Source organism: Corvus moneduloides, chromosome 5, assembly GCF_009650955.1.
Source record: "Corvus moneduloides isolate bCorMon1 chromosome 5, bCorMon1.pri, whole genome shotgun sequence".
Taxonomy (NCBI): Eukaryota; Metazoa; Chordata; class Aves; order Passeriformes; family Corvidae; genus Corvus; species Corvus moneduloides.
This window is the reverse complement of record NC_045480.1, coordinates 72,722,925-72,743,304: the sequence shown is the minus strand read 5'-3', so window position 1 is coordinate 72,743,304 and position 20,380 is coordinate 72,722,925. Positions and strand designations below refer to the sequence as shown.

The 20,380-nt window shown below is 48.4% G+C and overlaps 1 protein-coding gene and 1 long non-coding RNA gene across 3 annotated transcripts; one reads left to right on the top strand and one right to left on the bottom strand.

Annotated features, from left to right (window-relative positions):
* Positions 1-130: 130 nt before the first annotated feature.
* On the bottom strand, positions 131-19,908 carry CNOT6L (CCR4-NOT transcription complex subunit 6 like). 2 transcript variants are annotated; one of them, XM_032108099.1, is made up of 12 exons: positions 19,872-19,908; positions 6,621-6,742; positions 6,322-6,508; positions 5,834-5,919; positions 5,406-5,495; positions 4,566-4,634; positions 4,121-4,278; positions 3,593-3,747; positions 3,167-3,318; positions 2,206-2,430; positions 1,538-1,740; positions 131-1,361 (listed from the first exon to the last, which is right to left on the bottom strand). In XM_032108099.1, exons 2-12 carry the CDS (start codon positions 6,730-6,732, stop codon positions 1,149-1,151), a joined length of 1,650 nt encoding a protein of 549 aa, XP_031963990.1. In that variant the 5' UTR covers positions 6,733-6,742; positions 19,872-19,908; the 3' UTR covers positions 131-1,148. The 2 variants fall into 2 exon arrangements, with proteins under 2 accessions (XP_031963990.1, XP_031963991.1); XM_032108100.1 differs by lacking the exon at positions 19,872-19,908 and adding an exon at positions 10,862-14,402.
* On the top strand, positions 1,736-18,591 carry LOC116443711. Its single transcript, XR_004240033.1, has 5 exons — positions 1,736-2,172; positions 4,847-5,037; positions 9,912-10,639; positions 14,740-14,879; positions 16,299-18,591. It is a non-coding gene; the product is annotated as an uncharacterized LOC116443711 (long non-coding RNA).
* Positions 19,909-20,380: the final 472 nt, after the last annotated feature.

The following is a 20,380-nucleotide window of genomic DNA, read 5'->3' as shown; positions in this document are numbered from 1 at the left end:
AGTTTTGCAAGACAGAAGATGGCTCTTTAGTATTTAAAACTAATTTCACAATTCAAATTGGACTTTTTTTGAAGTATACGAATGAGACATAAATATAGGCTTATCAATCTGCTTAAAAATTTCATTCACATCATGGAAAATGTTTTTCATTTATTAAAAATATCACATTTGGAGACTAGAAACAGTAAAGTGCATGAAAAGTTTCAAATAGAAATTCAAGAAAATCTTATAGCAGCAAAAAAGCAGAATAAAGAAAAACTTAAAAACACAGACACGACCTTTTCCTATCACTGTGCCTTTTTTTTTTAAACATTAAGCAGCCGAACAGGTTTTTTTTCAGAAAATTGCATCATGTTTAATGCCTCTTGAGGCACAAGGTTTTGAACTGGCCACCCAGAGCATTAAAAGGAAAGAAAACAAGGATTTCCAACACATCCAAAGAGCATTAACATTTGGGAAGGAACCAGCAGCTTTTTACTTCAGCCCTGACCGACAACAGCTCCGAAACAAATTGGAATCAGGAGAATTTAGAGCTCGAATTTGATCACAGATATATGGCTATCTTTGGTTTTCTGATAGTATTGAGATGAGGGGCAGGGCCACGCTGTCAATCATTTATAGTCAGGTATTAAGTGCTTTGCTAATGTGCAAAATTTATGTTGGATGCAGAGTTCAGTCTCCATTTTGGATTCAAACAAACAGTATTTCTAATATTCTTCCTACAAAACAAGCATCTCTAGGTTTGTTTTTCTTTCTCCTAAAAGGTTGGCTCATTTTGCCGCGTTCTGGAAAAAAGCATTACCTTGAAATATGTTAAATGCAAGTTTTTAAATCTCTTTTGTCCATTTAGAAGTGCAGCTTCCTACTGAAAAAAAAAAAAAAAGCCAGTTTAAAATTAAAAAAAAAAAAAAAAAAAAACCAAACAAAAATTAAATTAAAAACCTGGAAAGGGGAATAATACTTTGGTTCCAGCCCTAGTGCCAAATGATACCAATATGCACCAAAATGTGCAAAATCTCATATCAAACACAGAAGGAAAGGAGCTTGAAGAAGCAGCTTAAGGTTGGCCATACTTCACTCCTAGACAGTGGGATTTACAAGTGTACAGGTCCGTGAGAACAGGTGCGAGCCCGCCCGGCGGGGCTGCACTACCTGCGGGAGGGCAGGTGCACCCCGTTCACCAGGGGCAGCAGCGGCGGGTGGAGCTCCAGCTGCGTCAGCAGGGAGAAGTGGTCGGAGGGGATGTGCGGGTGCGGGCACCCCGTGATGTTGTTGTCCACCAGCCACTGAGGGTCCAAAGGCCCCAGGACTCCGAGCACGTTCATGTGAGTGTTGGAGTAGAAAATGTAGTCAATCACACCCTGCGGAGAGAGGGGGAGACAGCGCGGTGAGGGCAGGGCCCTGCCCGCCCGGCCGGAGGCACCGTGCTGGGGTCAAGCTAGGGCATACCCTGCATCGATCCTCCTTAAACCAGGGGCAGCCAAGGTCAGGGAATTAACACAGCAGTGCCCGCTGTGTCCCGGAGATCGGTGCTTACTTTGAAGTCAAAAGTGTAATTGGTGTAAGGCATCAGGTTGTTCTCGTAGGCGCTCTTGAGCTGGAAGCCGTGCGTGATCCTGCCCTCCGAGGCTCCGTTCTTCCCGTTGCCGCTGAAGTTCATGAGACACTCGTTGTAGCGCAGCTCCTTGAAGTCCTTGTGGTTGTCAGCTACTATGCCATTGCTCAGGTATTCCACCACACCTGTTGGCAAGAGGAAGGGTTTAGGGAGTTGCTTTGAAAGGCAACTTTGGCCTGGGAATGTTAAAAACCAGAACACCACAAAGACGTGCCACGAGATCAGAGTTAGCAAAGCAAACCCCTCTCCTCAGAAAGTCTTCATCAGGAACTCACATCTTTCCTACTTCTTATTGCTGCTTTAGGCACAGGTATTTATTTAATGATTTATTTAAGATCTAACTGTGCTTTCCTACACTTTTGAAGGTGCAACCAGCTCTCCTGCAGCGTCCAGCTGAGCGCGAAAAGCAGGCGACTCAACCGGAGGACTCGCAGTCTCTTCAGCCGGATTTCCAAAGGCAGCTGTTCCTAGGAAAGCTTTCATCTGTACCTCCCCAGGGAGTGCAAAGCAGCCCCATTGCCTTCAGAGGAAAAAGTGGACTCCAATGGTCTAAGAAGGTAGGTTAAAAACTAAGCCGAAACCAGTCTCACCTGAATCAGGCAGTGAGTTGAGATCTGCACACAGCACCAGAGGGATAGAGTTGGGATCTGCTGTCGGGCTACCGGGCCTGCTTGAGGCTTTCTCCAGGATGTTTTTCAGCTCTGAGACGAACATCATGGTCTGAATGAGTTTTACATCTGAGTATTCGGGGTCCCAGTGCATGTGGGCATTGGCCACGATGAGCAGCTGTTTGTCCACATGAAGCGATTTCATACCTGGATAAACAATTTTAGCAGTGAAAGGTTCTGTGAATGCAGCGGGTTCCCGCTTGTTCGTGCTCAGGGTGTAGCTCCTCAAGGCTCAGGGTCAGACACACCAGCAGATGGGTGTGTTTTCATTGCTTAAACCTGTTGAAATGCCTACAGACTGGCCCAGGAAGCTCCTTCCAGCCCTGGAATTTCTCCTCTGAAGCCATCAGAGCCCCAGGCATGCAGACAGAGCAGGGTGGCAACTTTACCTGTGCTGGAACTGTCTGCTGCATCTGATCAAACTTAACGAAAATGTGACAGTCAATCAAGAGGCAGGAAAAGATACCTGATAATCTCCTCCTTCCACATCAGTACGTTAGCACTGACATCTAATCCCTGGGGGAGGATGGAAGGAGTCCATCAAGGAGAGGAGAAGAGTGGAAAACAGAAGCTGAACATTATTGATAACTACTGGTAAGAACAAATGCGTGTAAACACAGTGACCTTGGGAAAGCTGAGCTGCTCGAGCAGAATCCAGCCGAGTAAGCAAGCAGGGATAAAAGCTTGAAAGGAGAAAAGCAAATGCTGGGCATCTTGCTGCGAGCAAAACCAGGCCAGGAAATCATGACATCTATGCCTGTCTCAGGCACCGATGGGCTGGATTTGGCTGCACCACCAACAGGAACAGCATGTTGGAACCTACGAATAACTCCTGCCTTTCCGTGGAGCTGAGTATCAGTGACGACACCACGGCTGCACTCACTTGCTCCAAATAATTCCTTGTGCACCTCCAACACCACGGCGACTCCGATGTTGTCCTTGGTCATCACTCTGTTCAACATGGCTTCCGAGCCCTCCGAGTTGGCCATGGCCACCTGGTTGAACTCCACCGTGTGCTTCTGCACCAGCGTGAACCTGGGGCAACGGAGAGAGAACCCCAGTGAGCGGCTGTGACCCACAGCCCCCGTGGCAGCGTCCCTGTCTGAAAACCATCCCCGTCTGCTCCCACAGGCACCCTCTCTTCCAAACCACTCGAGCTGCTTCTAGACACCACCCAAGAGCTGCATTTTTGTTCCTGGAAGCAGTGAGAACTCTGAGAGGCAGCTCAGGCTTTGGGAAACTCCTCCCTAATTACTGGAAGCTGTTGTGAGGTTTTAGTGTAATTTTGAAAGCCACTGCTGCCCCTTACTTTTCCGTTTTGAAGAATATCGCGCAGCCGTCCACATGCTTTTTCTCCTGCTCGGACATGATTTTGGCACGTGACTTTGGAGAAAAGAAGCCGTCGTATCCCCGTTCTTTCAAGGCTGGCAGGAAAAGGGTGAAGTATTGCTCCGTTTCCACTTCCTGGAATTGAACACAAACACCTCAGGCTAAAGAAGTGAAGGAAACTTCACTTCCTTGTGCCTGCCCTGGCTTGCAGTCAGAAAAGCTGCTGTCTGCACAATCCGTGGCACTTCCTAGACTGATGGCCCGCTGGGAACTGATGTGCATTCCTGGATTTCCTGGAATCCCTCCCAAAGGCAAAGTGACAGGTATGTCTTGAATAGCAGTAGACTACACCTAATATTTTTGACGCTGGAATATGGATACACAGCTTGTATTGGCAAGACCTGGAATTTGCTATCGAGCAGGTGACTATGGTGCTCTCAAGGGAACACTTAACCCTAAAAGTGGAGGTTCATGCTTTCTGATGGAAAATGCAGTTATTTTTAATTACCTGAAGACTAATGATATCTGCATCACAGTTGACAATTTCTTCCATGATTCCCTTTTTCCTGTACTCCCAATTGAGTGCCCAAGATGGGCAGTAGCCATAGAGCTGCCGGGTGGCATATTTATCACACAACACATTGTAACACATAACTGTAAATGAAGCTGCAAGGACAGAGACAAAGGGAAAGGTTATCAGCCTCTGGATACTCTTTGACTTGGGCAAAGAGTGGCTGGAAGAGCTACGACAAAGCCCAGCACGGAAAAGAAATGCCCAGCATCCCGTTCAAATGACAAAAATGGTATTTACAGCACAGCTGTATGTTAATTTTTCTCGTGCCAACGAATGCTAGTGAAATTGCTATTTTCACTCTGGTCCAGGAAAATGAAGCCCAAAACAATTTTCCCAGTGTGTCATCTCGTGAACACAGGGAAAAGAACCACAGATTTACCTGAGGGCAGAATTTGGTCTCGTTCTTTTAAAGTAATCCATGGCCTTGGAGGCAGCTGCTCTGGATGAACTACAAAAAAAAAATTAAAGCAGTGATTAATTCAGGGTTTCTGTTTGTAAGTTACAAATTCTAAGTCAAAGTGATGACTGAACAGTAATGTATTTTGCATCCCCAGCTCCCCGAGTCTTCAGGGGAGGCAAAAATCATTTAATGGAGTGGCTCTAGTATGGGAAACATTGTGATTTGTAAGATTCATGACTATTTTTGTCTCTTGTTTTCAGATTTAGAAGTGCCACCAAAATACTCCTGCACATTGAACAATCTGCTGAAGAAGGGGGGGTAAATCCTCGCATGGTTCAGCCATCTCTTTTCCAAGAACCTCACCCCATTCCTGCAGTGCCTTAACTTGGGAGACATTGAGTGGCAAAGCAGAAGGCTCAGTTACAGAACCACAAAGCAGGACTGAAGTCAGGTAGTGGATGTTTTTAATGGCTTTGGTGTTTCTTGAGCTAAATTTGACATTCTGCTTGCATTTAAATGATTATTTCTGGTGGGGAGAACCAAAATGGCCTCAGCAAGGCAGACTGTGCCCTTGGTTGGTAATTGAAGGGCTTCAAACAGAACAGAGAGAACATCTGGCTGTAACGTGGGAAAAGCTTAGACAGTACGCATCAGCCTCTTCCACTGTGTGTGAGGGTGTTTTTTGGGATGATTGCAGCCACCTGATAAAAGCACTAAAGCAGTGAGGAAATGCTCTCCCCTCCAGTGGTCCAGACTCTTGTTTCAGCAGCAAATCCTACTTTTAAACCCTTTTTGCCCACCAGATCCGTGGGACTGTACCTGCTAGATTGTCAAGCATGTAGTTCAGTAGCTTTCGGGTTCCGTCTGGATCCTGGTAGAGGCTGAGAATATCTTGGGATAAAGGATTGCCTGCCAACAGCACAAAACAACAGCGGGGGGATCAGCTGCCTGCCTTTCTTGAGGCTTTCCACCCAAAGAAAATCTCCCAGAATGAGAATAGACAAATTAACTCAGCAGGTTCAAGGGTTTATTTCCCTGTCTGCAGATTTCAAACGGGCTCCTAAGGAAGTTTAGCAGCACGAAGAAAGAGAAGCATTGTTTTCCCGACTGCCTGGTCATTTTTGCAACAAACTTAACGCTTAAAATAACCTGTAAGAAAACCTTGAGGTAATAGAGGGAGGTTTTGAGCCCAGCCCCCCTCACGACTCCAGAGAACTCATAGGAATATGGAACTGGAAAGAGCTCACCTTTCAAACCCAGGGTTTGCAGCTGGAAGAGCCGTCCAAGTTCATAAGGCAAAACCCGTAACAGATTGTTATTTAAAAGCAATTCCCTGCAGCAAATGCAAAAACACTCTGAGTGAGTATCACTGCAGAAGGCAACTCCTAAGGTGCTGTACGCTGCTTGTCCTCAAAGAGAACACTTCTCACCCTGAATTTTATTATGGGGAGATATGCTGTATCTTCCCATGTCAAAGCACGACTGAAATACATTTATTAGGGGGAAAAAAGGCACAAAACCCACGATGAAACCAGGGATGAAAACAGTGATGTACCAATGATCAGAAAAAAAAGCCCGGTGAACCCAAAAGCAGTTACTGTAACTGAAGCTCTGCACCAACCTGGAATTTTTCAGGATTATTTGAAATACAAGAACAGAAAACAAACTGAAACTCTCGGCCCCGATCCCACGATAGAGATTTTTTGGGGGAGTTAACCAGAACAATTCCCCTCACCTGAGAGACACCATGTTTCCTAGTTCTGCTGGTAAACTTCTGAGTTTGTTGGATGACAGATCCAGGTAAACCAGATTGTGAAGCTTGGCAATATCAGGTGGAATGCGAGTAAGGTTGTTGTCATTGAGGTGCAGAGCAGTCAGGTGTGTCAGCGACCACAGCGACGTACTTAAGCTCCGCACTCTCCCTGAAAGAGGGAAGCAAGGAACCACCTCTTCACTCTGGAACCACCGGACACAAACTGGATCTGGAGTGGCCTGGGGCACCAACTATGGGAACTTAAACTCCAACCAACTCACCCGAGATCTCTAATTCAGCCCAGTGCGACTTCTTCCCATTGGCCACCTCTTCCGCTGACATGATGGTGTAAATTCTGCGAGGATCTGGAGGATCATATTTTTCCTTTGGCATCCCTGTTAGTCTGAAAGACCATCACAACTGTTACTCGACAGCATTCCTTCGTTTCTATCCCGCCATGAGCTCGCCTTCCCCAGGGACACCCCACAACAACACGTCCCAGAGTTGATGCACAGTATCGGGCTGCCATCAGCCTGCTGAGCCGAGCAGGTGCTCACACCTGGGCAGGATTCCAGGATGGAAAAGAGCACTTCTTCCTAGGAAGCTGGGGTTTCTGCAGTCACCTGCTGGTTTCCCAGTTTACCCCCCATAACCCACGGAGTTGCTTGCTGTGTGCTTGCTGCTGCAGAACCTGCAGACAAGATCAGAGTGTTCTGCTGCTCCTGGCAAAAGCGCACGGACTGCTCCCTCCTGTAGCTTGCACAAGGAACCAAGGATTGAAGGGAAGGCTCTTATTTTCAACATACAAAATCCCACTTCTCCACTCCACTTATACAAGGCTTGAAATTGCAGTCTGAGGGGGAATTAGCTCCATTTTCCCACTAACTATCCAGCTTTTGTGTTTTGCGCTTTTTCATGCTCGGGATCAGTCAAGCCCTTTGTATTCCTAATGGCCCAGGAGCCATAAAAGGAGCTCAGGTAAAGTTCCCATTTAGCTGTTCAGGGGCACAAAGGGCTCCAGCCCAGTGCAAAATGTGAGTATCAGATGCCTAAGGATGAGCCTGTGCACACCAAATTCATCCAATTGTCCTGACTGTCAGAAGGGAGCTCTGATGTCCCATTCAAAAACCATCCACTCTCCAGGGAACACAGGGAGCAATTTTATTCTGTGCCTCCCTCGGCTGTTGTGCTGAGCAGGACTGTGTGTGACTTAAAAACACGAGGTTAGCTGACTTTGCTGTTTGCTGGTCTCTTCCTCCCCAGACACACTCCCCAAAATCCACGAGCTTTGATTTTATCCAAATCCACAGCTGCTCCACAGGATGCAGCTCTTCCCTCACACAGACATCTCTCCTACAGCTGGCGGCCGTAGCTGTGAAGCTCTTCACACAACTGTAACTCGAATTCAAGGTAACAAGCTGAGGGTTTTGTTCAGCAAGTCCAACTAACCAAAGAGTCTGCTTTCCCTTTATGAGGGTCAAGTCCTGCAGCATTTCCAGCTGACGCCAACAGCCAGAGCAGCGTTCCGGCACGGCACAGGAGCAGGAGCTGCAAGGGCCGTCCCCTGCCAAGGGTCTCAGTTACAGGGCTGCTGCTTCCTTCCCTGACGAACGCCCAAGCAAATTCCAGGGGCAAATGCGAGCCCTACATCTAATTATAGCCCCCTGTTATTTCCAGGTGAAGTCACACAGCGAGCAGAGCTATGGCGTAAGAGGATTCTGCGCTCACACTGCCTGGCACGGGGCCACGAAGGAAAACAGTTACTTAAGGACAAGGGATTAGACCTGAAATCCTTCCACCCTCGTTCCAGACCCCCAAAATCAGGAACGGCCTTTCCCCCACACACAAACAGGCTGTGATTTGGGAGTGCCAAATCTCTGGTGCTTGAGTTTTGCTGGATTTATCTTCACTCTTCAAGTGCCTGTGTGAAAGTGGGGAGCACTTGAACAGACTCCTCACAGCCCCTGCCAGGCCACAGGAACCCTATTCCGCCTGCCCTCGCTGTTTAATCTGTTTTATCTTAAACTGATCAATACCTCTACCACATCTGGACCCAAGACACAGCAAACTTTGCTGTCCAAACCCCAGGATTTGGGGGAGTGCTCTGTGATGAAGTCCTTAAAACCACGGTGGTGAGACCACCTGAGCCATCCCCTACCCATCCACACCAGCCCACAGGTGGCCACTGACCCCTGACACCATCTGAAAGCTCCAGGATTGCTCCTTGGCAGGGCACCCGATGCTGAAACATGGCTCATTAAGAGAAGTGCTCTGCCAACGTAGAGCAAAGTGTGGCCATCAGGGGCCTTCCAGGGAAGCGAGCCCTGAGCTGGGAGGCAAAGGACGCGCACATTTTTCAGCTGTTAGTCACTTTAACATTGCTTTGAAATAGTGGTGAGTCAAACAGGCAGCAGTGTCATTGCCACAGTTACAGAAAGGGGAAAACAAACCTAAATCAAATGCACCTTTTTTTTCTCCTTTTGCATCACAGCAACATTGAGCAAGACTTAAAAGTCACCATGTGTCATTTTTTTCTTAGGCAAAAAATGAATTCTGCCTGGGTTCCCAACTCCTCCTGTTCCCATCTCCCACTCTGCTTGTCCTGGAACTAAAACAATACACAGAAATCTCAACCTGTTTTTGCTCAGTCTTCTGGGAACTACACTGAGTTCCCTGAATCCGTTAACCCCAAAACTGGATGCACATCAGTGCAAATTTTTGCAGGCTTTTCTCCTAAAGGCTCTCCTTGGAAAACTTTTGAAGCTACTACAACTTGCTCTCCGCTACAGATCCAATTCTGTAAACTTAAATAGTGTGACCCTGATTTTGTGTCAATTAAACACAAAATCTCTTCACCATTTTGTGTAAATTAAAGAAAACCTGAAGATGGGAACATCAGTGCATTAGTAAGAACAATATTTAAGCTCTGGGGGTTCCTAGACTCCATCCCCCAAAACCCAGAGATGCCTGGCAGAGCAGGATTACTCAGCTGGAACCCTAGGTGTGGTCCTGGGTGAGCCTACGTAGCTCTCTGAGGAGCATATAAAAAGAGCCAGGGACAGGTAATGTGCTTCCAGCGGTAGGTCTATGTCTGCCTTTTCCTTGGACTTTTGGGCTTTTGTGCTGTTATATTTGCTGGGTTTTTTGTGTATGGGGCATGCTGACTATCTTTTAAAGCCTGTGGGAAGAAAAGGAATAATGGAACACTACTGAAGGTGTGAGGGGTGTCAAAGAGGAAAGGTTGAGCTATTGGGTTGCAGCAGAGGCTTTTAATATGAAGAAATGTTTTTTGGGCAACAAACAACAGGAACTTCTGGGTTGTAGACACACAGTCCCTTCCCCAAGGAGTGCAGAAGATGCATTTCTTAAATTACAGTGACCATAACACGTTTTGTTTAAGTTCTTTCATTCCTCAATGCATAAATAAGTTGTCTAATGAGGGGGCAAATGGAGAAGAGCTGTGCCTGCATCCTGCTGCAGCCCTGTGTTCATGGATGTTTGGCACAGCTCCAAACCCTCGCCTCCAGCCCAGTGACATTCTTTGTGATTCTCTTTTTTTTTTTCCCCCCCAGCCTCTCTATATGGATGAGTCAAACTGCCAAAGCATTTTGGAAACAATCCAGCAGCCAGCCCTGAGTCGCTCCTCCTTCCTCTGAGCACAGCTGACTGTCCATCCCCTTCCATATGGTGATCCCTCCCAGGAATTACCCATCCTGCTGGCTGATGGGGCGTGCGCGTGTGTACACACACGTTGCTGAACGCTGGCAAGTCGGGCTGAAAGCTGGAAAAGAGCACCATTTTTATCTGTTTATCTAAATGTCTATTTATGTGTTTTGTAATCAGTCCTGAGCGGCTGCAAAGGCGGCAGAGGAAGGCTGCTCGTCTGCACTGCTCTGCTTTTAGGAGAGTGTGCCAAAAGCCTCCCCATTTCAGCCTCCCCAAGGAGAAGAGAAGCACAGCCAGTACCCACAAATACAAAAACGGGCTTGGAGTACTCTGGGGGGGAGGAAAATCAGGTGATTGTTCAAGGGTGTATGTTAAAGAGGATTTAAGGAAACCTGCCAATACGGGGGTACGTACAGATGTGTTAGCTGAAGGTAAACTATTTGCTGTATCCCTGCATACAGTATCTAGTGTGTATATACTAGCAAGAAAATATTGGAGAATGGGGAATTTTGGTGGCCTTTTGTGTGGATCCGAGCTTTCTTCATGGTGCTTTCCTGCAGGAATATGTCCAACCACTTCTGTGTACACTGCCTCTCCCAAGAATTCAATGAGCACCCCAAGTCTGCCATGGCAGGTACTGTCTCTTTCCAGATTCTTATTCCAAGTACCCTGACTGGGGATAGAGATTAGCAGAGAATCAAATACAAATGCCTCATCGTGTTTTTTCTATTAAAAAACCCCCAAACAATAAAAAACAGTGTTTGAGGAGATCTGAAACAATTCCTGAGGTAAGTCTGACACAGAGCACAAGCAAATTCAAGTGGGGAATAGGTAAAGGTAAGAGGTAACCATTTACCTGCAGTAAATTCAGTGGTGCTGGGATCCCAGGGGGCTCCACGTTATCTCTTCAACAGAGATCATAAAAGCCCAGAGAAGCACAGGCAAGTCACAGAAGCAAACAGCAAAAGCCAAGGGGAGGAGTGGGAAGGGAGGGAACGAGCTCTATTTGATTAATTCCAGAGCCAACTGGCACTTGCTTGATGGAAATGCTACTTGTCCCACTGACATACACCCACTAGTTATTCCCCCCATTCCCTCATCTCCTGTAAATGAAGCAGTCTTTTCTTAAATCACAGGTAACACAAGAATACCCAGGTTTCCACCCTTCCTTTTCCTCCATGTCACACCCCCACTTACGAGAGCAGCTGAACTATGTACTGCATGGAAACCCTACACAGCGTTACATAGCTGCTTTTTATTGCTCTGCTTGGTTAAGAGTCACTCCTCACTCCAAAAGAACAGCTCCCGCCCCGTTGGAAGCAGCCTGTTACCTCTCAGTGTGCGCATGACAGCTCCTGAATATCCACATCACTGAGTGATACCTGCCTTTGTCTGCGGGTGCCTTTTACACTTTCTACTTCCAGAGCAGCTCCTGGGGCTGCTTTACATGCAAACGCAGGGCAGGCTGCTCCAAAAAGTAAGGCTTTGCTTACCAGAAATGCATGCAAGGGGCTACTGTAGGGCAAGAAGTGTTTCCAGCAGCCAGCCTGTAAATAAATCTCATCAGAAGCCCCCAAAGGGCTGGTTTAAACAGTGCACTTACTTATTTACACAAGTATCTTGCACTGTTTCAGAGAAATGACCCATTTGCAATGCTGCTCCATCCCCTGGAGAGTGCTGGGTTTCTAATGAGATCCAGGGCAGAGTGGCTTAAAGGATTAGGAACTGAAGTCACTGGGAGTCTGGGGAAGGAAGAAGCCAGCGCTGGATCAAGACAAAACACTGTCCTGGGCTGTGGGCATGGAAGAGCAGCAGCCATGTACAGCTGCAACTTAAAGCAGGAGGCTTCCCTAGGACTGCTTTGGCAGCTGCGGGACTGGGGAGACGGAGAACTCCCAACAGCATGAAGAGAGTGAGCCTGCAGTGCCGAGGTGTGCGAGTGGCCCTCCGAGCCCTGAGGGAAGAGCTGTTCTATCAAGGCTGATCCGACGACACCCATTCAGTCACGCCTGAGAAATGAGAAAGACCCTGCTCCGGCTGCTGCTGTGAGCCAACACCGTGTCTCATCCAGCTCCTCAGGATCAATACCTGGAGAGAAGTCAGCTATTGACCTGTTTCCTGAGCAAAACTACACCGGAATTATGAATCCATGCACACTGCAGGGACTCGGGAGAGGTCTTCTCAATGAACCTTCAGATACAGTTGGAATCATCAATACCCTTTCATCCTTCAAAGCAAAGTTTGTGCTAGGAGAAAAGAAATGAGATTATTTCCACGGCCACGCTATCATCTTCCCTTTTCAGTGGGAGACTGCCAGCACTACCACAAAATAAGCAAAGCCCAGCAACCCTTCAGCTACTCTCCCTCTACAATCCAAAGAAATTTGCCACTGTAAAACTTAATTCAAACAGCTTTCGAGTTACAAGGCTTGCCTTGTTCAACTTCAGGTAAGTTTGGATGAGTCAAAGCTCAAGATTTTAAAAGAAAGGAGGAAAAAAAGGGAAAAAAAGCCAAAGGAAAAAGTAGACACCGATAGTGGACACTGTTTTGCAATCACTGGCACAATAAATGAGCCTTTTCAGTTTGAACAGGCCACAGGATGCTGCACTACTGCTCAAAGTAGCCGGGCTTGTATGCTCAGGAGAAGAGAGAAGGGATCTGTTAAAAAAGCCCCCAGTTTATAGGAATAAACCCTGTTCTCCAGAGGGTGTGTTTAGATGTGCTTTGCATTTTAATCTCGGAAGAAGAAAGGTTTGCCTAATAGCCTGAGCAAAGCATATTATTTGAATATTGAACGATAGTTCAGCTGCTTCTCTATCTGATTATCCCAGTCTTTCCCATGAGCATTTACATCATGCTAAAACTTCCCAACAGAATCCCAGACTGGTTTGGGTTGGAAGGCACCTTAAAGCCTGTCCAGTTCCACCTCCTAGCTACGGGCAGGGACACTTTCCACTGTCCCAAGCTGCCCCAAGCCCCGTCCAACCTTGCCTTGGACACTTCCAGGGATCCAGGGGCAGCCACAGCTTCTCTGGGCACCCTGCTCCAGAAGAGAGGCTGAACTTGTGTGGGTTCCTCTGTTCAGCCACCCAAAGGGATTTCACCTAAAGCCAGAGAATACCTTTGGTAAATTTTGCTGTAGTTTTTCAAACAGGTTGGTTTTCTGGTATTCTTAACATACTGGCATGTGAGAGGTTAACTACAGAGTTCTCTGAAAGGCAGTTAAAGAAGACAAATGCAGTCCAAAGGCCTGGTGCTACCTCCCCTGCTGTACAGAAATGGAGAGTAAAGGAAGAACTCAGACACAGTGGATTAGGTGCAAGAGGCAGGTATGGATTCAGGAATGCTGAAGCCTTGTTGACAGCCTGAGGTTTTCAACCACGTAATTTTCCAAGCAGAAAATACTTGTGAGTTATACTCATCTCCCCATGTCCAGGGTTGTTTTGCTCAGACCTGCAGCTGCCATGAAATAAATGGCCAATGACTAAAAACTGAATTATTCCCCCTTTACCTGCAGGGGAAGCACCCGGGCGTTCCTGGAGCAGGCAGAAAAACACCTGGCAGTTCAGCACAGGCCTAGTCTCAAACTTCCTGTCTATCCACAGGTCTCAAAATACTTTACAGATGTGCTCCTCTTATCCACTCAAAACATTCCTGATTTCTCTGATGCACACTGCTCCTTCACAGTCTCTTGCTCCAAACTACGGAGGAGAAGGAAGAGGCTCATTGCACAGGTACAAACATGTTCCTGGAGATCAACCTGCTCCCAATGGCAAGATGTGACTTGGATGGAGGAAAAAACGTGAGCCCAGCTCCTCCTGGCACCTGGAACTGTTCTGGTATGTGAGAAGTCATCTGGCCCTGCTTTCCTTTTGCTTTCTTAACCTTCCAGAACAAAACGGGATTAGAGGAAAGGCGTTCACAAGTGGAAATTTTGGCTGGGCAGTCATTCATCCTGTGCTAGCTCTTTCCCACTGCCAGGGCTAGTTGTAAATTAATGTAACACAGTAAGTAGAAACTGAATTTTGAGCTATAGGGGAAGAGGGAAGAGCAAAGGATATTCTCCATGTGTCAAGGCTGACTCAGGATTAAGGACATTTTTTTGTGGGACATACACCCTCCTTGTGATCTCACACAGGATGGTGATATCCAGCAAAGCATACAAAGGATGTTTTCTGCTTTCCCCCTTGCTCAGTTTTCCTGGGAGTATCGTGTGGAAAAAAAAGAGCTACAAATCTGCAGAAGGAGGTCTTCAACACTCTCTTTAGATGGTGCTTAAACCCAGAGCCTTTTCAGAGGGCCTTTAGATTGATTTCTTAGGAAGAAAAAAAAAACCCAACCAAACTAATTTGTGATTAGAAGGCACAAAGATGTTCACTCAGATGGAAGCATTCCTGAAAAGCGAGGGGAAAACTACCCAAGCAATTCATTCAGCTGCCCTAAAGGGTAAACGGCAAACTTGAGCACCATCCACAAACCCTGATTATTATTACTATTATTATTATTAACAGCTTGACCAAAAGCTTATGGGTTTTGTATTTTTCTTTGTACTCCTGGAAGCTGATGAACTAAAACAACGTGTTTGACACCAAAACAAGGAGGAGGGTCCCCCTGCAGCAACACAAGGCTAAACATTCCTCCCTCTCCTGCAGCCTGCGGAGCTGCCTGAGCCCGGGAATATGTTTTGCCTTTACAAAAAGCACGTAATATGTTTAATTGGGTCTTTCCTTGCAGGCCGCTGGAAGTAGCAGTCTGGGGAGCTGTTGTTGACTTGCAGCAGTAATTGTGGAAGGACTGGTGGCCAGGATAAAGAACACTTACTCGGGCGCTTTGCTTTGCATTCCCGTTCCCAACACAGCCTCTGGAGACTACAGGTGGGTGCAGAACTCTGGAACGGGAAAGGCCCACGGGAGAAGAGCTGCCTCTGGTAGTTTCCCAGCCATAAAAATTCCTGCTGCTCCTAGCTGAGGGCACAGGAGGTTTCCCTTCATGCTTTGTTTAGGGTAAGGAATAATCCAGATCCACATCCGCATGATGGCAGGGTGCTCTGAAGGATTTGTCTCTTCATGTCTAAAATTTCCCAACCCTCAAGCTGCAAGTGGGGGGAACCCAAAACTAAACTCTGCTGAAGGGTTAATTTCAATTTAGAATATGCACTTACACCCCAGCCTTCATATCCTGGAAATCTGCATTTGGAGTCCCACAGCCCTTTTATCCACATTTTTTCTGTCTTTCTCAGAGAAAGCACCAAGCAAGCAGAATGGGGAAGACAATACACCACATGTACATAACTGCTGAGCATAAATGGTGCTGTGCAGTCATAAACACTATTAATGATTCCCATCAGGAAATGCCACTGTAGGGCTGAGCACACACAACCCTATCTGCTCTGCATCTACACACACAGGTTACAAGCTGTAGTTCAATTACTCGTGTGCAAGACACCCAACAGCCCACCGGGTTTCTCTTCTGTTCCCCGGTCTGGTGCAGCTCCCAAAATCCCTGTGCTTGCTGACTGCACCTGACTTGTAGCTACAATGGCTTGGAGTTGCTTTTTGTTCACCTTGGAGCATTTTTCTAAGTGCTGTTCTAACATCTCCCCCTGAAAGGGATAAAATGTGTTCCTTGTAGAACACCACACAGTGCATTTCTGCCTATCTTTAATTCTATTTTCCATGACCACCTGTCAAATCGCTTTCTGGTGGTGTCTGAACACTCCTAAAGTTACACCTCTGTAGGGACATGCCCAAGAGACTGCAGAAGCTGTTCTTCTAAACAGGATTCCAGAAAGATTTTCTTCCAATGCTCTCCTTTATTTAGAATAACTTCAGTTTGGTGTTTGTTTTTTGTTTTGGGGGGAGTGTGGATTTCTTTTTCTCCTTCTCAATTCAGAATCTTCTCCCACATAACAGCACCCAAGTCAGGCTCAGTACCTTGCCATCGGAGGTAAGCGTCACGTAGCCCTTTTGTGAATTTACTAAGCTGCCAGCAGAGCCAGTCAGCATGTTCAGCTAAAGGCCTTCCACGGTGCTCTCTGCATCCAGCTCCAAGATCTGAAGGCACAAATGGATCCAGCAAATCCTGTGCATATTAAGTTCTTTTTGCCATTTCCTGCCACACACTACTGTTTATTTCAAGTTGATCTTTTTGGGGTGGTCTTGTGGTGGGAAGTTTGATGACAGCCCCGAGGTGCACACAAGACAGGGAAGGAGAGCAGCAGAATTCCAGAAATACTGTCACCACCTAAGGATCTCGATAAAGAAACCTCTCTCTTTTTTTTTTAATCATTACAGGTGAGAGGGAGAAGCTGCACAGACAAATCACTGGAACCCAAAGAATTAATCAGAAGGTGAAGTTACACCACACTGTCACTGTAACAAGCACCCAAGCCTTGATTACACCCTGCCATCAAGAGAACCACAGGATCTGGACAAAAAAAAATATTACAAGAGGCTTAGCATTTAATGCTCTAAAGCACTAAATCCACAGCAAATCCTCCTGAATCTAAATATGCCTAAAATATATTTTAACTTTTTTTTTTTAAGTTTTCACAAATGCCATCTTATGCTCCCAGAAAACTAAGCTCCGCTGTTACTTTTGCTTTCTCGGTAGTCCGCAAATCAGGTGCCCTTTTGGCACCCCAAAAGCTCTTTCCAAAAAAACTGCAAGCAAGTAAGCACTTATTTGGATTTATCTCCTCTTTTAAACCCAAGTTACCCAAAAGTGTCCTGCAAATTACAGCTGATAGAAGCAGAACTTTTTGGGGGTGGTTCAAGAAAGCTTGCTTGGAAATTGTGCATGATACTGATGCCTAATTTTATCACTTAAAACCCCAGGGAAGGTTTTAATAAGAAAAAAGAAATACACTCCCCCATTTGTGCACGTTGACTCGAACAAAAAAGCCAGTGGCTGCTGTGATTTACCTAACTGTAAGTTTTAATTCTTGGTGGTTTAGTTTTAAATTAAGTAGAGACTTAACCAGTGTGGAAATTAATTAATTTTTCTCCACTGGTGCCTTTTCATTCTCCTAACAGAGTCCACACACACACACACACCCTGGGATCATTTTCTGGCTTATTTCTCCTATGACTGGTGTGAAAGCTAAACTTGGTCAAAAGCCTGCCTGGCTTTTTGCAAAACCAAGGTTGTTAATGGAAAACAACAGTATAATCCCAGTTTATCCCATGAAATGGAAGTCTTATCAACACCTTCGGGTGGAAAGAGAACAGCCGTAATGTCACTTACTTCCACAAGAGAATTCCCACTGCAAATGTGATGGAGCTCCTACAGATTCTGGATGGGAAGAGGAGAGCCCCACACAGCAAATACACCCGGAGCAGCTGTCCCTTCCCTTCCCAGCCAGGCAAATAAATGCCTGAGCAGGCTACATGCCTGGAAGCGGCGCTGCTACCAGGGACAGGGAAAAACACCCTTTAGAAAACGAAAACAAGCTCTATCAGTAAAAGTGCACTTCTGCAGATAACTGCTCCTGCAGCTGGGACTTCTGCTGGCACAGCTCTGTCAGTCACGGGTCACACTCCGTCACCGCGCGCACAGACAGAGCTGTGCCAGCAGAAGTTCGCCGTGCAGACCTGGTGGGAAACTCCGCAGCCACTGACGTGGGTCTGCAAAGTTTTGTCTTTTTCGTGCTGCAACCGAGGTAAGTTTTTCCAGCAGTCTGATGATGGGGAGTTTCACCCCTGACACATTAGGATCCGGCCTTCCAAGGATAGGAGAAAACCAAACTTTGCACAGGAACACCTATGGGCCATTTACACTGAGTTTTATCCTTCAATTAAATACACTAACTAAATGAGAAAGAGCCCCTGTAGGAAGAAAAGATAAAAGGGAATAAATTAAATTGTGCTGTACTTCAGCACACGGAGCAGCCCCCGCTTTTAATAGTAAGAAGGGAACAAAAACGAAAGTGTTTGACGGGATTTGTTTAGCAGACAGCAGAGCACTGCAGAATTTCCACTGCTCCGTGAAACCCAAAAGGCACACTGCAGCGGGGCTTTTGGCACCCTCAGTCACCTCTGGAGAAGATTTAATGCCTGGGCTGGAGCTCAAACACAAGTTCTGTTTGGGTGACCCAACACGATCCTGCAGATTGGTGATGGGGATCATTATTCCAGAGCACAGAGCAGTGAGGTGTCAGCAGTGCACGCTGTCTGTCTGCTCCGGATCAAAATGCTAAACCCAGGCTGGAAATCCCACACTCAGTGGGGAGGGACGCACGGAGGGAGCAGGGCTCCCTCCAGGACGTCAGGTCAGGCTGCGGTGCTCGCAGGCAGTGCAGAGCAAACCTCGGTGTCCCGCCAGCCAGGGTCTGCTGGGAGGCACCGCCAGCACGTGGCCGTGCCCACGGCTGCTGCCTTCCGGGACAGGGACGTTTGGAAGGGCCAATTTCCCTCTTTTTCACAGGGAGAACACAGAAATAAAATCACTGGCAGTGTCATCTTGGTAAAGGCTGTGCTCTGCCTCCACGAGAGCTCTCTGGCCCTCCAAACTGGGATAGAGCTTCTAGGAATTCCCTGGGTTGTGTCACGCTGTAGTTAGGAATAACGTGCTATTTTTTTCTTCTTTAAAAATAAACACTTTACCATCACTTTCATTATCAGCCATGTCTACACACCATGAACGACTTCTGGGTGGGTGTTTGCCCCTCTACGTTAGCTTTGGGTTGTGGGGGAGCGTCACAGAGAGGGGAGGGCACCGCTATGGATTTAATTGTAAAGAATTCTCTGCTTAACCAAGGCCATCTAAAATCCTTATCAGCACGGCAGCTCAGGAGAAATTGAACCTCCCCAAAACAAATACTCAGCCTATTCAAAGTTTCCAAAATGGCCCGATAAAAGCCACTGGTCTAAAGATTTCCAGAAGGTCAGATAAAATGTGGTGTGGCTGGGAGCAGCGGAGCCCTTCACTACATTTACCAGGAGCACTTCAGTTTAAAAAGCGAGCCCCAGACTGTAACAGAAACTCAGTGTTTAGGTGTTTGCTTTCATTTGCAAGCACCGCTGCCGTGGCTGGCAGCCCAGGTTTTATTGCAGGTGACACTCCTGTCATCTTCCTCCTACGGAACTGCTGCAGACTACTGGGAAACCACTGGGAAAAGGTGGAGACCAGTGTCTCCCCAAAACATCCTAACCCCAAAAGTAGCCTCACCGCAAACACACCCTCACCAGTATGCTGGGGTCACCCACAGCGCCAGGCCAAGGTCCCATCATGGGATGTCAAGGGGATTGGGGACATGCGTTCGCCCCCTGGCCAGGATTCGCCCCGTGGCCAAGCATCACCCTACAGCCACTCTTCACCTCATGGCTGCGATTAGTCCTGCGGCTGAGGCTCACCCCAAGGCTGGGATTTGCCCCGTGACCGGGATTTACCCCACAACCAGGACTCGCCCCACGGCCGGGGTTCACCCTATGGCCAGGATCTGCCCCACGACAGGGATTTGCCCCCGGACTGGGGTTCGTCCCACGGCTGGGATTTGTCCCACGGCTGAGGTTCACCTCACGGGGTTCACTCCAGGGCCCGCATTCATCCCACGACCGGGATTTGCCCCACGGTCACGGTTCACGCCACGGCCGGGATCCGTCCCACGGCCGATCTTCCCCCCATGCCCGGAACTGGCCCCACGAGCACGGCTCGCCCCACGGCCGCCACCCGCGGCTCCGAGGCGAGCGCGGCATCCCCTCGGGCAGCTCCGGCTCCGGCCGCCGCGGCCTCCGGGGCTGCCCCGCGGGGCCGATCGCCGTCTCCTCGCGGCGGGGGCTCTGCCCGCAGCCCCGCACACGCGGCCCGGCCGCGGCGCTGCCGGCGGGGCCCGACATGGCGGCGGGGCCGCTCCCGCCCGCTCTCACCTGCATGCGGCGCGGCGGGGCGGCGGGGCCGGCGGCGGCGCGGCGGGGCGGGCGCACACGACATGCGGGCGGCGGCCCGCGGGCAGCGGGGACGGAGCCGCGGGGCCCGGGCGGCAGCGGCGGCGGCGGCGGCGAGGAGGAGGAGGAGGAGGAAGAAGAGGAGGAGGAGGAGCGGCGGCCGGGGCGCGCAGGGCGGAGGAGACGGGGACGGGGGCGGGCGCGGGGAGGCGGCGGCGGGCGGTGCCGGGGCCGGGGCCGGGGCCGCGGCGGGGGGAGCGCGGGCACTCGCGGGGCCGTGTCAGCGCTCACGGACGGGCGCCGGCAGCATCGGCAGGGGCCCGAAAGAACCACTCGGTTTTACCCCCGCGGTTTTACCCCTCCTTTTTGCCCCTCGGTTTTACCCCCGCGGTTTTACCCCTCCTTTTTGCCCCTCGGTTTTACCCCCGCGGTTTTACAGCCGAGGACGCGGCTGTCATCGCGCTGCGGTGGGAGAAGGAAGAGTCCACTTG

Bases quoted from the DNA above. Each gene is read 5' to 3' on its own strand.
- CNOT6L (XM_032108099.1), bottom strand. From the start codon at position 6,732: ATGCCAAAGGAAAAATATGATCCTCCAGATCCTCGCAGAATTTACACC. The intron at 2,431-3,166 runs GTGAGTGCAGCC...TTGTTTATCCAG, and splicing joins CAAGGAATTATTTGGAGCAA to GTATGAAATCGCTTCATGTG. The intron at 1,362-1,537 runs GTAAGCACCGAT...CTCTCTCCGCAG, and splicing joins ATTACACTTTTGACTTCAAA to GGTGTGATTGACTACATTTT.